At 41.5% G+C, this 14399-nt stretch overlaps 1 protein-coding gene across 1 annotated transcript in view; it reads left to right on the top strand.

Moving 5' to 3' along the window:
* The window catches only part of npas3 (neuronal PAS domain protein 3), a 408670-nt gene extending 394835 nt beyond the window's left edge, over positions 1–13835 (top strand). Inside the window, exons 10-12 of the mRNA XM_079832348.1 lie at positions 8796–8943; positions 9311–9426; positions 10449–13835. Coding sequence (XP_079688474.1) covers positions 8796–8943; positions 9311–9426; positions 10449–11851 — 1667 coding nt within the window. The 3' untranslated portion in view covers positions 11852–13835. The remainder of the gene's footprint in view (positions 1–8795; positions 8944–9310; positions 9427–10448) is intronic.
* Positions 13836–14399: the final 564 nt, after the last annotated feature.

Genomic DNA, 14399 nt, shown 5'->3' with positions numbered 1-14399 from the left:
GCACGCGCTGCTTTCATCGCGCTCGGCAGGAGGGCCGTTGACCGTCTGGAGGAACGTTCATGCTTCATGAATATCCTAAATCATCTGTTAAGTGTGTTTTGGCAGCGCACCTTTTCCTCTCCCCTCCACCACCATGGCAGAAATTCAAAGCGTCATTGAGAGCGGCGTAGCGTTTCATACAGTAAATGTGTGTGCTGCTCTACAGCAGGCAGGTTGCCATTATTTAAGTAGTGAGGGTTGAGGCACAGGAAGAGGAGGAGGAGGAGGAGGGGGATAAATCCCTCGTTTTATTAGGTGTTTGCAGAGGAGGGCGGGTGTCCTTGGGGCTGGCAAGGGAATTTGGAGCTGTCTGATTAGATATTGGGAGTTCAACTGAATTAGAGCGCAATTACCACTGTATTGCACTGTCCCTTTGCCTTAAAAAGCCACCAGATTGGGTCCATTAGACCTTGATTTGAAACCCAGCGGAGGCAGAGGAGAGAGGACTAAAGCCCTGGATTGCATTGATAGCGGAGAGAGAGAAAGAGATGGTGTGAAAGGAGAGCGAGGAACAGATACTAAGAGAGAACTGCACATCCCCGGCTACCCCTGGCTTTCTAACCATCTATTACGCATTAGCGTGGCGGCAATCAACATAAATCTAGCTGCACTGCGAATGGCCGTTCATGTCGCTGCAGTAGAGAGTGAATAGGGACGTCGTTCCTGCATTTTACTTTGTACGTTTATGCTCCATATGATAAAGTGTGGTTAGCTGTTTGAAAATGTTGCTTCGAGCTGAAATCTACTCATCATTTAAAGGAGTTCAACTACAGTCAAGTGATGCTTTTAAAAAAAAAACAATTAAGTTACCGTGCAGTGACAATGAATCTATTCATGAGGCAATGTACATGAACAATCATACACTGATTATGCTGAATAACCTGACAACGATCATGTAAAGGCATTAAACATTCCTTTGACCGGGTAAAAGGAAAAATCTAATTTTTTTTGTACAATAAGAGCCATATGTTTTCTAGTACAAAAAAATATATAAAAAACTGAATCCAATTCAAACTCAATCTCAATTTGAGCAGATAAATCTACACCAAATACTGTACCAATAACTAATACAACTAGAAAATGGTAGATAATTGATTCAGTAGGTTCCTTTAAATGAGAGAGACCATCGTTTACACTACTTTTAGGTTTACTCCCCAACACGGGTTAAAGAAATGAAGCTCACCTAAATGCATTATAATGACGTGCGTGTCATCTCGGCTTCATCAAAGCCAGATCTTCAGGTGTCTGCATGAACATGACACGCGTGACTAAGGAGCAGATACGCTGATCTCCCGCTGATTGCTAATCAGACACTGATATCAGATCACACAGGGCCATCAGATTGGTTAGAGCCATAGAGGGATAAAAGGGATGATGTCAGTCTGGTCAAAGCTCTCGACCGATCTGTGCTGCAGATGCAGTGACGTGTGCGGCACAGAGAAGACGTTTCCTCTGGCTTGAGTGCATGCATGTGGTAGTGTCCTTAATGCGTTGGGATGTATGATATATTACAGACGCATATCGGAGCGTTCACTTAAACACTTAAGCCTCTGCTCAAGTGTTTAAGAGCCTGATAAAGCATTTTAAGCAGATCTGTACAAATTGAGCACCTTGACCTACAGTTGCTTAAAGAGTTGTTTATGCTCCTTTATAAAATGGGAAGTTCAGACAAGATTCTGATCTTCAAAGTGGTTAAAAAGTCCTGTTTAATGCAAAGTTATATAGTTGTTTCCATAACAGTGGTTTTAAATACAAAGTTCTGTCATGAAACTCTAGATGGCGCAGACTAATAGATCCTTAACTCAATCTGCTTGCAATCATTTAATCAATATACAGGGCACAGCTGATTGGTTCCTGTTTTATCAGTAGCCAATGAGCTTGCATGCTCAACCTTCAAATACTTTGTTAGCATTTGCTGTAGCAGTGCAGCACACTTTCAGAAACCCTCCACCTTCCCCAGCTCCACCTGCATAGATCAGCTACGGGTAATTAATGTACACTACGTTGTAGGGGTGTCGCATTGCATTGCGATGCAGAAGAGGACGATTCGGTATTGGTTCAGTAATAGACCATAACCGATTATAATGTACTGATCCTTTTCTGACGTCATTTGTCGCGGTAGCATACAATGGCAGGGGGAGGCAAGACGCGAGTGTGAGTAATTAAATATGCTCCAACTACTTTAAAAGCTGACATCTGGGCACATTTCGGCTTTTTTGAACAACCTGGTAAGCACGACCTGGAGAACACACACGCTGTGTGTAAATCAAAGCTATCCGATTTATCAAAACGATTTAATTTACACTTGGGCACATAAATGGATCTCCGCAAAACGGATATAAACCCGATCTTCAATTCCCGCACTATATGCAGATTTAATGGAGTTCACGTCACCGAAAAACAACAGATATGAGCTGCATTTTATTGATCATCAGCTAATTTCAAAATTAAAGACCGCAATATGAGCGAGCGCGGCAACAGCACTGGTAAGATCATTTAGATTCTTTACTTTTAATGAAGACGATTGTGTGTTGAGCATCTGAGACTTACTTTCGGTTTTATTAAAAATGCACGTCCTGGCGAGTATTCAGGTGAACATATACAGAGTAGAGTGAGAAATCGGATGTGTTACAATGTATTAAGTCCGTGCAGGTCTTAAAGGGCCGGACCTAATATTCTGTGTGATTAATGTTAATCAAACAACAAAAGAAAATACCCCATGCTTGACTGAATAACTAATATATTTATTAAGAATCAGTGTATAGTTAATTTACAGAGTGACTATGCAGACTAGGGATCCACCGAATGTTAGGCTACCGAAATAAGTGAAAAGACCGAATAGATTTTACAGAACAATGAGGTTTTTGATGAGGCGATCAAATATAGCAACCAGCTTGTGTGAGAGAGGTGCACACGCTTCTAAATGCAGCACATGTCGGAAGTGTGGAAGCATTAAGCCTCGTTTACACTTTCGTCTGGGTCCGCAGCGCGAGCCTCCGCTGACTGCGCGCACTCCGGTGCATATTTGTGTCTGTAGAATGTCAAATGTATCCATTTACAACGTGTTTCTGCAGCGTCGAAATAGTTGTTGATCTCTTGTATGCAATGGCCAATGTGTTTAAAGTTAGTCAGACTCCACTCACTCCTCAAACCGCCATAGTTTTTATTCAGTTAACAGAGTTATACAGGCTTGCAAAACCTCTCATGAACAAACAAACAAAATTTGATTATGATTTGATTATGATACCTGTAGGCATAATAGGCCAAAGATAAGATAAGTTGCGATAAAATATGATAAATATTTTTATTTAACTTTTTTGTTTTAATTTATTTTAAGTTATATTGTGCTTTGTTTGTATAATGCTGGAATGCTAAAAATGTTCAGTGTTAAAAAAAAAATGTAATTGTAGTTTTGTCATTTATTTATTTTTGTTTAGTAATTTATTTAAAAAATAAATAGTAAAAAAGCAAATTTATGCAATGGTGAAAAAATTGGCAAAATAAATGGGGAAAAAATAGAAAAAACGCGTTCGGTATTCGGCTTCGGCCTTCGGCCAAGTGCTTTATTATTATTCGGCTTCGGCCAAGAATTTTCATTCCGGTGAATCCCTACTGCAGACTAGGCATTTTTGTTTGTACATTTGATTATTTAATTTCTTTATTGAATGCGACTGTTAATTAGAGCTACTGTAGCTAAAAATAAAGCACTGTTTTTGTTTGTAAATTTACATTTTGGCTTTTTTTTTTTACTGATAAAATACAATTAAATATCTATATTGTAATTATAAAATTACATTTAAAAAATATTAATTTACTTGTATCATGAAATAAGATTTTGGTCATCCCAACCTGTTCAGAATAGTGGTTAGTGTTAACATGATTTATAATAATGTGATTGTTGCAAACATCTCTTTAAGGATGTTCACACTGGCATGTAATGTATAGTTATTATAATTATTATTTAAATAAAGAGGGGGGAATGGTCAAAAAGCAGGGCAGGAACATGCTGTCCAAGTGAGTTTTAGGTTGTTTTTTTTTTTATTTTTTTTAATTTTTTTTTTTATTTTTTTATCAGTCACTGGTTAAATGCATAGACAGTAAAAGAAATGGACAGAGCGACTCCATAGACTTCAACGGGGAGAATTGAAGTCAGTTAGAAGCACTCACTTCCTGATGGCTGAGTGTACTGCGCAGCCTCAGACTGAGCTTGACCACGTAGATGTGACGTGATCAGCCTGTCCGACAGTGGCAAGTCTTCTAGTAGTTGTGCAACGTAAAATCTGAATCACCGAATCTTGTAGAGACAGGGAGAGTGAGCAGGAGCAACTTTTGATGAATGAAGCAGGATCTGCAACATCTCTATCTGCGTTTATGCCTCCACGTCCCCCTGATTGCCCCATAGACAGTAAAAGATTGCCTACGAGCTTCTCCTCGGGTCTATACGGTAATTTGCTCAACAGCGCGATACGGTCACGTGGTTATGACGCAATCGTTAGCCTATATTTTACAAAAACGGCTTCTACGGGGCGATAGTGTAAGATTCAAGGTAATGGAGCCTTTTATACATTGTCGTGTTTGTTTAGAAATAAACAATGGACGAATGGAGTCTTTAAACGCCTCAGATGTAAAGATATTCACTGTCAAAGTGAGGCCAAAATGAATGGGAGTCAATGGGATGCTAACAACAGGTGATGGCTTGGTTAGCAATGGCCGCGCCTATGGGTGGTACGCTTTCCGGGGGATGGGCTACCCCCTTGGTTAAATGGCGGCTTCCGGTGCGTTGACGTTTGTAATGCTGAGGTGAAATGCTACAAATCTGCAGAACCATTTGATGATGACTCACCCAGACGTTGCAAGAACAGCCGAGCACACTACCGCTAAAAATAGATCACATACATGCGAGGCAGTGCCCCGCAAAGAAAGCACCCATTCCCGGTTACGGCCTCGATCCTCGAAAGGCCTAGTCAGGCACTACGATCGACCCAAATTACAGACAGTTTTACCGGTGCGTTTCCGAGATATAGCAGGTTAAAGTTTCAGCTGGTCTCGTTCGATCGCATCTAAGGAAGGATGTGCAAATAACAGAGAAATATAATGCACCATCCGGGGCACGAATCAAACAGAGTCTGAATGACGGCCGGCAAAATCGCAAGAAAAGCTTATCCTCTACTGAAAATTGCTTAAAATCATCCAATATCCTTTTTATGTTTTAGAATAAATGTATCAAAATATCCATAAAAACTAAATTGTATAAAATACTTCTCAGATAAATTTTTTAGAATAAAGTTGCATCAAAATTGTATTGTATTTAACATAATTGTATGCATTTGAATTTTAGAGATGGGTTCTGTTTTAATGTACCCAAAATAAAGAGAGTTTAATATACAATTTTGTGGCTCTTAATTTCTTTTTAATTACACACTTGTAAACTTATGTTCACTGTTCTTTTTTATAAATATAGTATTTGTATTAAATCTATATTCATTGAGTTGAATCGAGAATCGAAAATCGAATCAATTTGAGAGATTGCGAATCGAAATCGAATTGGAACATCTGAATCGATACTGAAAAGTACTTTTACAGTTTTTTGCCACGGTATCGATTCAGTATCGATATCGAGGTATTTTAGTCTGGTATCGTATCGAAGTCCTAATTTTGGTATCGTGACATCACGATTCTATTATATTCTATATAAAAAGTATTTACTGATTCTCTTTTTTTTGTTATGTTGGTTTACAAATTTGTACCTTTTTAATTTTTTACTCTTTTAGTTTTACATTTTGTCAAGGGCTTGTTTACATTTATACTGTTTATAGTACACTACTGAATGCCAAAGTTGCAATTTAAATTAAATGTTTTTTAGTAAAATGGTTGAAAATCGTGATATCGAATTATACTGAATCGATGGCATGATAATCATAATCGAACCGAACTGTGAGACCAGTGTAGGTTCACACCCTTACTACATTGTACAGCAGCAGCATGTCTTACTTGGTTGTAGCCAAGACCAAACAGATGAATTTTATCATACCCATGCCAAACACTACGAGTTGTCATGACAGAACTACAGTTGAGGGGTAAACTCACGGTACTGCACAGCCGCTCGTGGTCTTTTTACTACTTTTAGGACATGCTAAAACATGATCCATCATCTACTTGTTTAACAGCTTAATTTGAGCTTATAACTGGATACAAATGAGCTCTAGTTTACTGAAGGAAAAGCCGACTGTGGTGCTCAGGAAGCATTTGAGAGCAGGTGTTTTATACGGGCAGAAATGCATAGTGACAGCTCTGACCTCACCTGTGTCAGCTTCAGAACAGGACCAACATGGCTTAAATTAATAAAAGACACTGTGTTACACGACTACATATAATACTCACCGCATAAATGCTCCGCGGGTGTGTGTGTGTTTTTGCCAGCTGAGAAAGAGTGAGAGAGAGACAGAGGTGGGAAACGATGGCTCACAGAAGTGTGGAGAAACCCCAGGAGACTGAAGCTCTGTGCCTGAAGGCAGACTACAAGAGCCGGTCTCTGAAGAGTAGTTCAAACTGACTTTAATGAAAAACTCCCTTCACTCCTTATTGTGCTTGAAGATAGACTCCACAGCTGCGGAAAAATACACCTGCTCTAACACCCATCGCATGTACCGTTGACAATGTTTCTTCAGGTTTCTTCCATAATGAATTCAGAGTAAATATGAAATAGATGTTTCTGTATCCATGGATATACTGTATTTACGTCAGCAGTGATTCATTTGAATGTATTGTTGTTGTTTTGATGTGATTTTAATTAGTTTTAAGCTGTTTGCACCAGTTTAGCCAAGGTTGTCAACTAGTCTTACTCCAGTGGCTGGTAGACCAGCATTCTCAACCAACGCATGGCCAAAACCACAAGCTGACCAGCTAGAAACTGGATTTATTCATTATATATAAACAACACTAGAACATATTTCAATCTAATGGTGAAACAATCAGTTTCGCCATTAGAGCCAAAGAATACAAGTTAAAACCCTCCAATTCACTTGTCCAGCCAAACCCTGCCTAGGTGCTGCAGATCTGCATGTCTGCTCTCTCATTCATAAAAAACGTGTCTTTACAATAATACCCCAGTGGACTGCAAGGACTTTTCCATAAAGCAATTTCACGGGTGTAAATTACTTACTTTTATATGACAGTGACACCCTCCACCCCTCCTGCTGGAAGTGAGGCCACGCTGGGTAAAGGGTATCTGAAAGGTAGCTGCTATTATGGAAGGGATCCAAGTGATTTAACAGAACTGAAGGACAGAGGCCCTGCCGCAGAGAGAGCGATAGAATGAGAAAGAACGGAAGTAGAGAGGGAGAGAGACAGAGAGAGAGAGAGAGACCGTCCTGCAGGCTTGCCCGAGGCTCCAGGAGAAGGCAGGCAGATTAAAGAGGCCGTATTCCTTTTAAAGCCTCCAAAAGCAGCCAACGACTCCTGCACCGGAAAAAAAGAAAAGAGGGATACAGAAAGAGAAGAGCGAGGAGGGGGGGAGGGGGAGAAAGGGGTGGCTTCATTACCACTAAATCAATAACTCAAGCAGCCCCTGATTGATTTAATGGCAACGTAACTGAAAGGGGGTTGAAAAATAAGCCTCACCTGTACAGATGTGGTGCCGGGCGGAGCCAAGGGGGCCAGCACATCAAATGCAATGCAGATGAGATCAGGTTTAAAGGCAGGGGGAAAAATGTCCTGGAAACTTGTAGACAGTAATGAGGGTTTAAAGGGACTAGTCAGACTCGCGTGTTCACAGATGGAGGGTATATGTATGGCAAGATTTAATATATTGAAGCTGCATAATACCTATCCTCTCTTACATCATTTCAATTTAATGTATTTTATTTGCAAATCAGTATCTACCACTGTATGTGGTATTTTCTCTTAATTTTACCATCATATTCTGCACGTGAAACAACAGAGCAGATTTTTTTTTTCTTATATACGTTCCGTGTATACTGAACCCTTCTATAGACTCTCAGTAGCATGTAAACTTTGTTGAAGAGAGTGAAGGTGAGTCAAGGGCATGCCCACTGGCCACAGCGGACAAGTCAGATAAACAACTCTCGGCTTTTTGTCTCAATTTCCTCGAGTTACAGCTTAGTTTTACATTTATTGGTACAGAAAGCATTCGGTGAACTAAAGTCAATTATCAGAGCCTTTGGGACGGCTTCTTAAACAATGCTATTAGTCTGTAATGATTTTAATTACTAGACTTATTCTTATATAAATCATTCTTCTCAATGGACTCTTTTTATGGAAAGGGCTATTTGTAGCTGTAATTAAACCCAGAATCTAAATTCACTGCCGTGCTTGGATTCCGACTGTTTCTGTTTTGCAGAACAATGATTAATGCAAATTCATATTATTTGAGATCGCCATTTAGCGCTTAATTTAGCCAAAATTATGGCAACTGCCACACTGTCTTCACATGAGTAGCCTCAGACAAGGACACAATTACAGAGCCCTTAGCAAACAGTCACAGCACCCTCTGCTGGGCTTTGGAGATTAATCACACGTTCAAGATTTTCACACAGCATGAAATAATGGATAGGTTTGAGCTTTACCTGGGCACACTAAATGCAAATATTAGGATTATTATTAATGGTTGTTGTAATTAAACCGGAGTATATGTATTGCTGTAAACTTTTGAAAACGTATGCGGTCTGATTTCATATATTAGATTGTTCACAGGTTTTTTCCCTCTTCCTTTCTTGTATCCTCTCCTCTTTCTATAGTGATGAATAAAGGTCAATGTGTGACAAAGTATTACCGCTGGATTCAGAAGAATGGAGGTTACATCTGGATCCAGTCCAGTGCCACTATTGCAATCAACGCCAAGAACGCCAATGAAAAAAACATCATCTGGGTCAACTATGTACTGAGGTATACGAGTCTTTTACTTTGATGAAAATGCCATATCTTTAGATTTTTAAATGTTCCATCCGGCACTGTAATAAGATGAAAGTATTTCCCACTCGAGAGTGTAATAGTAATAGTCTGTCCTTCTGTAAAATGACGAAGGCTAAACACCCCGCTCTTCTCAAACTGCTTTTGGGTCTGTGTATGGGCTTAGAGATCATTAGAATGCTCTGTGGTTTGGGCTGCAGTGAATCAATCAGGCTGTCTGGAACATTCTAGAGAAGAGAGTGAAGGATGTTTCACACGGCTGTGAATGATTCTCAACTGGCAAAGTGAATGACTTCTATCTTCTAAACATGTCTTTTTTTGTGGTTTCTTTTTTAATGGGCAGCAATCCCGAGTACAAAGACACACCTATGGATATCGCACAGCTGCCTAACCTGCCAGAGAAAGCATCAGAGTCCTCGGAAACATCTGATTCTGAATCCGACTCCAAGGAGAACTCTGGTAGCGTACCATTCTCATCCCATTGCATTGCGAAAATGATACTATTTGCCACAAAACAGTTCAGAACAAGTGGAAGGTTGCTGGTTTGATCCCCACATGGAGCAACCCATTATTATGCCCTTGAGCTGGAGACTTAAAGCCATTGCGCCATTGGTTTTCAATTCTTTACAATCAAGTAGTTTTGTAAAATAACATACAACACTTTTCTTTTAACCAAATGCAAATGTCTCATCTGAGGGCTCTTACAGTGTAAAATATCTTCATTCCAATAATTACTGGAAATTATGTAGGACAAGGAAATGTGGTGCTTTCGACATGTCCCTAAAACTGGTGTAAATAGTCAATTAAAACTCCACAGCCAGTTGGAGATATTAATTATACATTCCAGAAGAAGATGAAGTGAGATTCCAAAGATGGTGGAGGCTGTGAATGAACAAGGCCGGTTGACAGTCTGGGGAAAGTGCCAACATATTGGCCCCTGAGCATCTCTGCCTGCCGAGCCTTTTGCCAGCCTTCATCACAAAGGTTACAGACTGTGCCAGCTGCAGCTGGACCAAACCATGCCCTCTTCTCCTCTCAGACTCCCTACCCATCTCTACACCCCACCTTCTCCGTCTGTCTTTCTCTGTCTCTTTATCTCTCCATCTCTCTCCCTGTGTTTCTCTACCAATGCAGACATGCTTTTTCTAAGGCCAGAATTTCAAAATCCCCCACCCCCTCATCAAGGTCACTTGTTCTTAACAGAATTCGAGCCATTCATGACAAAACTAAATGATACATCACATCATACATGTCACCAGTGGCCAATGCTGCAACTAAAACAAAGGGCAGTTTATGTCCCCAGTGTAATTGTGTTTACGAGCATAATATATACATCCAACCATCTAAGCTTTAAATGAATGCTCTTAATGTAAAACTCCTGATCCTGTTTAGTGAATGGTGTGAGGAACTATACTTTTGTCTGATAAACTACGATGATGTGTTTGGAAACTTGTCCACTAAACCTTTTTCCTTTCTCCCAGAAGACAACGAAAACTCCAAGTCAGATGGGAAGGGGAATCAGTCTTCCGAGAACAGTGAAGATCCAGAATCAGACAGTAAGAAACAGACGGGTCGGCCGCCAGAGCAAGAGATGAGACGACAGGAGGAAGGAGACAGTTCCAGCAATCCAGAAAGTCAGGACAGTGATGATAGCCTGGAACCTTCTGACTGTGAAACCGACCACAAGGAGGGCCGCCTGGGTGGTTTACACATAAAGGTAGAGCGCTATGGCGACGGCGAGGTGGAGGAATTGCAGGACTCGCCCTCCTCTTGCTCCTCCTCAGAAGAAGAGGAGGATGATGCAGAAGATATTGTGAAAGACTGCAACAGTGGACGAGAGCTGAGCGGCCCGGCAATGAGTAAACACCAGAAGAGAAAGAAGAGGAGGAAAAAGCAGAAATGGGATGGTAGTCGGCAACGTCTTCGTCTGTCTCCCTCGGCTGCTGCCACCCCCAGCCCCGGCAGCCTGGACCCCACCCTCGGAGACCAGCCTCCCCTTCTGCTTCCACCCTCCCCGACCAGTTCCTCTGTGCTGAAGATCAAGACTGAGATGTCGGAACCTATAAACTTCGACAACGACAGCAGCATCTGGAACTACCCACCCAATCGAGAGATCTCCCGTAACGAGTCCCCCTACAGCATGACAAAACCCCATGACACCTTCCCTTCCCCCCCGCCTGCCGGCCTACAGGTGTCCATCCCCGACTCCGTCCTCACTCCACCTGGTGCCGAGGGTGGAGGAGGCAGCAGAAAGCCCAACTTCAATGGCAACAGTAGCAGTGTCAACAATAACAGCGCCCCAACCTCCGTGTCCAGCGCAACTCCAGGCAGCTTGGTTCCTCCTTCCAGTTCCACCACCGCTGACCCGCTCTCGCCACCTCTCTCTGCCTCGCCGCGGGACAAGCAGCAGGGTACGCCCACCTCCTCTGGTTCCCTGCTCTACACCAGTGATCTGGAAGCCCTGCAGAGGTTACAAGCGGGGAACGTGGTGCTTCCGTTGGTGCACAGAGTCACAGGCACGCTTGCCGCCACCAGCACGGCTTCCCCGCGAGTCTACACCACTGGAACGATCCGATACGCCCCGGCAGATGTCAGCCTGGCCATGCAGGGAAACCTCCTGCCTAACGCCCACACTGCTGTGAACTTTGTGGATGGGCCTGGCTTCGGCATAGACCCCAAGACGCCCATGGAGATGCTTTACCATCACGTGCACCGGCTCAACATGTCCACCCCCTTTGGGGCCGCAGTCAGCGGAGCCGGGCTCACGCAGATGCCTGCTGCTAACGTCTTCACCACAGCAGAGGGACTCTTCTCCACGCTTCCGTTTCCCGTCTACAGCAACGGCATCCACAACACACAGACTCTAGAGCGCAAGGAGGATTGAAACAAAACATTGAGACCATATTACTGTGTTCAACTGTGTTAAAAAAAGACTCTTGTGAGGCAAAAGACTGTGTATCAAAGTTGGGGAAAAGTGAGATGTTCTAGCACTTTGAATTTTGAGCAATTGAGCTTGTGTAATTGAAATGAATGGTTTCTCTTCCTGTGTCTTTCTATCTCTTCGACTTTCTCTTTCTTCCTTCTCGCCTCCTCACACAAAAGTTCTTGATGACGGTTTCTCTAAACGGACTACACAGACTCATCTCTATTGTAAAGAGTTCCTTCTGAGCCACAGGGAATTCATAACACTGTAGCGTATGTTTTCTCTGGGGTGAAATATTTGTCCAGAGTATCGAACATCCTCATTAGGATGTCTTAAAGGTATTAGCAAAAGAATATTGACAAGAAAAGAAACTTCATGTTTCTAACGGTATCTTGATGTAATCGAGATTGATGCTGATAAAAGGATGTTACCCTATTTGATGTAGTTCAAAGGGTTTTAAGGTTCTTTCTAAAGGGGAATAGTATTTTAGAAATAATGCTTTTTCTTCGTTTTTTATAGCTCAACTTGCAAATCATGCATTTAAAAAAGCAATTTTAGCCGGGTATTGACCTGTGAATAGAATGTTACTATAAAATCCCAGGACATGGAACAGGTCAGTGTGAGATTTCTCCAGTTCCATCTTCTTTTTGCAGATCCATGGTGCTATCATTGAGTTACCCTCACTCAGCTGGCTGATGTAGGTACTGTTCCGGAACTCCAGACAAATGGCGGCTTCAGAGCTTTTCTACAGAAAAGTCAAACATCTAACAGATTTCTTTTGTTTCATCACTTACCCGTGAGCGCGTGGTACATTGAGTATTTTAACTCAATCTGATTGAGTCCGGAGAGGGATGCACAAAAGGTTGATTTTTTTTCTTTCTTTCACGTTGACTTCCTTTCTATCTCTCAGTGCAACTGAGGCTAATTTTGCATCACAAACTTGAAGATGAATGTTAAACTCCAACCGGCTTTGGTCAGAGCTATTATTAATTGTTTTGGGGATTTTTTTTTTTATAAATGTTTGGCTTAATTGTTTACACTCCCTCTTTAGCTTACAAGCCTGGTTTCCTTTTTTCGAAATCAGTTCCCCTTCATCCCTTACCCCTTAAACTCTCTCTAAAAATCACATATCAAACAGAGATTGTAATAAGGACATGCATTTTCAATCAAAAAATGTGTTTTGAGAATCCACATTCCTAATTTTTATCCACTGTTGCCAAAAAAAACTTTACTCTCACAGTTTGGTGTTAAAACACTGTGATTTGATGTTTTAAAAAAAAAATGAAAGTAATAAAACGGAAGAAAACTGTCACTTCATCCTTTGGCAGCCGTCCATCAAGTCATCTATTATGCAGCGTGATAACCGTAAACTTGTACAATGTGTAAGTGTCATTGGCTGTCAGTCTCCATAGCAACTTAAGTGTGTGTTACTATATGCAGTATATACTGAGCTAATGTAGCTGTTTTGTCCTTTGTCCTCTCTGTGCTAGTCCGGGCTCGGATGGGGAAACATTTGTTCTCCGTCCTGCCCCCTTGCAGTCTTAGTGAACCAGTGGAGGTTAGTGGGTTTTGTGTGGTGGCCTTCCAATGTAGTGTCACCTTTTTTGCTGCTTCCTTTTTGTATGTATTACTTTTTTCTGTTTCTGCTATTGCTTTGCTGTTGTGTAGTCTACAGACCTCTCTCTCTTCTCAGAGATAAAAGACTCTAAACTAGCTCAAAGGTTTAAGGAGCCATTTTTTTGCCACTGAGGTATTCTGGGATTGCAGTTTCCAGTTTAAACGTGACGAGGAATAAAAAAAACTGAAGTAGCATTTAGCAGACTGGAACCTTAAAAGCCTCAGATGTGAAACATTCCCAGAGTCCCTTGTGCTTCTCTTGTGCATTGGGTGTATTTCATTGGTTTCCACCAAACCTGTTGACTTCAAGGACCCTGCAACTCACAGGAAATAATAATAATAATAAAAATAAAAAAAGAGAGATGACGGTAGTATTTCAGGACAATAAACAATTTTAAAGATTTCTAAAGAGATGAAAAAAGTATTTCGCACTATAAAATCTATTTTTATAGGTGTTTTGGAAATGCATGTTTACTAAGTTGATCGTTTGGTTTACTTGATTTTGTTCGGTCCAGCGGCTTTGTCGATGTTTAGTGTTTTTTAGTCTGTCCAGCAAAGGGAAGGGGGGCCTTCGTCTTTTTACCTGAATCAGGCTTCCCCCCGACATCAGGAAACTTGTGTCTGTGGTTTCTGTGAAGACGTGTTGTTACTCAAACCCAGGTCATGATATTAATGTTTTTAAAAATGACGGGACAATAACGGGACTCGCTGTCTGAACGGTTGCAGGAGAGCTTGGGTAACAGGATCCTAGATTTTAGCATTTTGTACACGTAGCGCAGAAGTGGGTTTGGGGGTGGCTCCAAAAGCAGACACTGTGGACCAGGAAATACACCCATATGTTACTAACAGAACAGCCGGGCGAGCTGTCTCAATGTATCTGTGTTGTGTCAAA

This window comes from Gobio gobio, assembly GCF_949357685.1.
Source record: "Gobio gobio genome assembly, chromosome: 13".
Taxonomy (NCBI): Eukaryota; Metazoa; Chordata; class Actinopteri; order Cypriniformes; family Gobionidae; genus Gobio; species Gobio gobio.
Note: the sequence above shows the minus strand (reverse complement) of the source record. Positions and strands in the feature narration are given on the sequence as shown.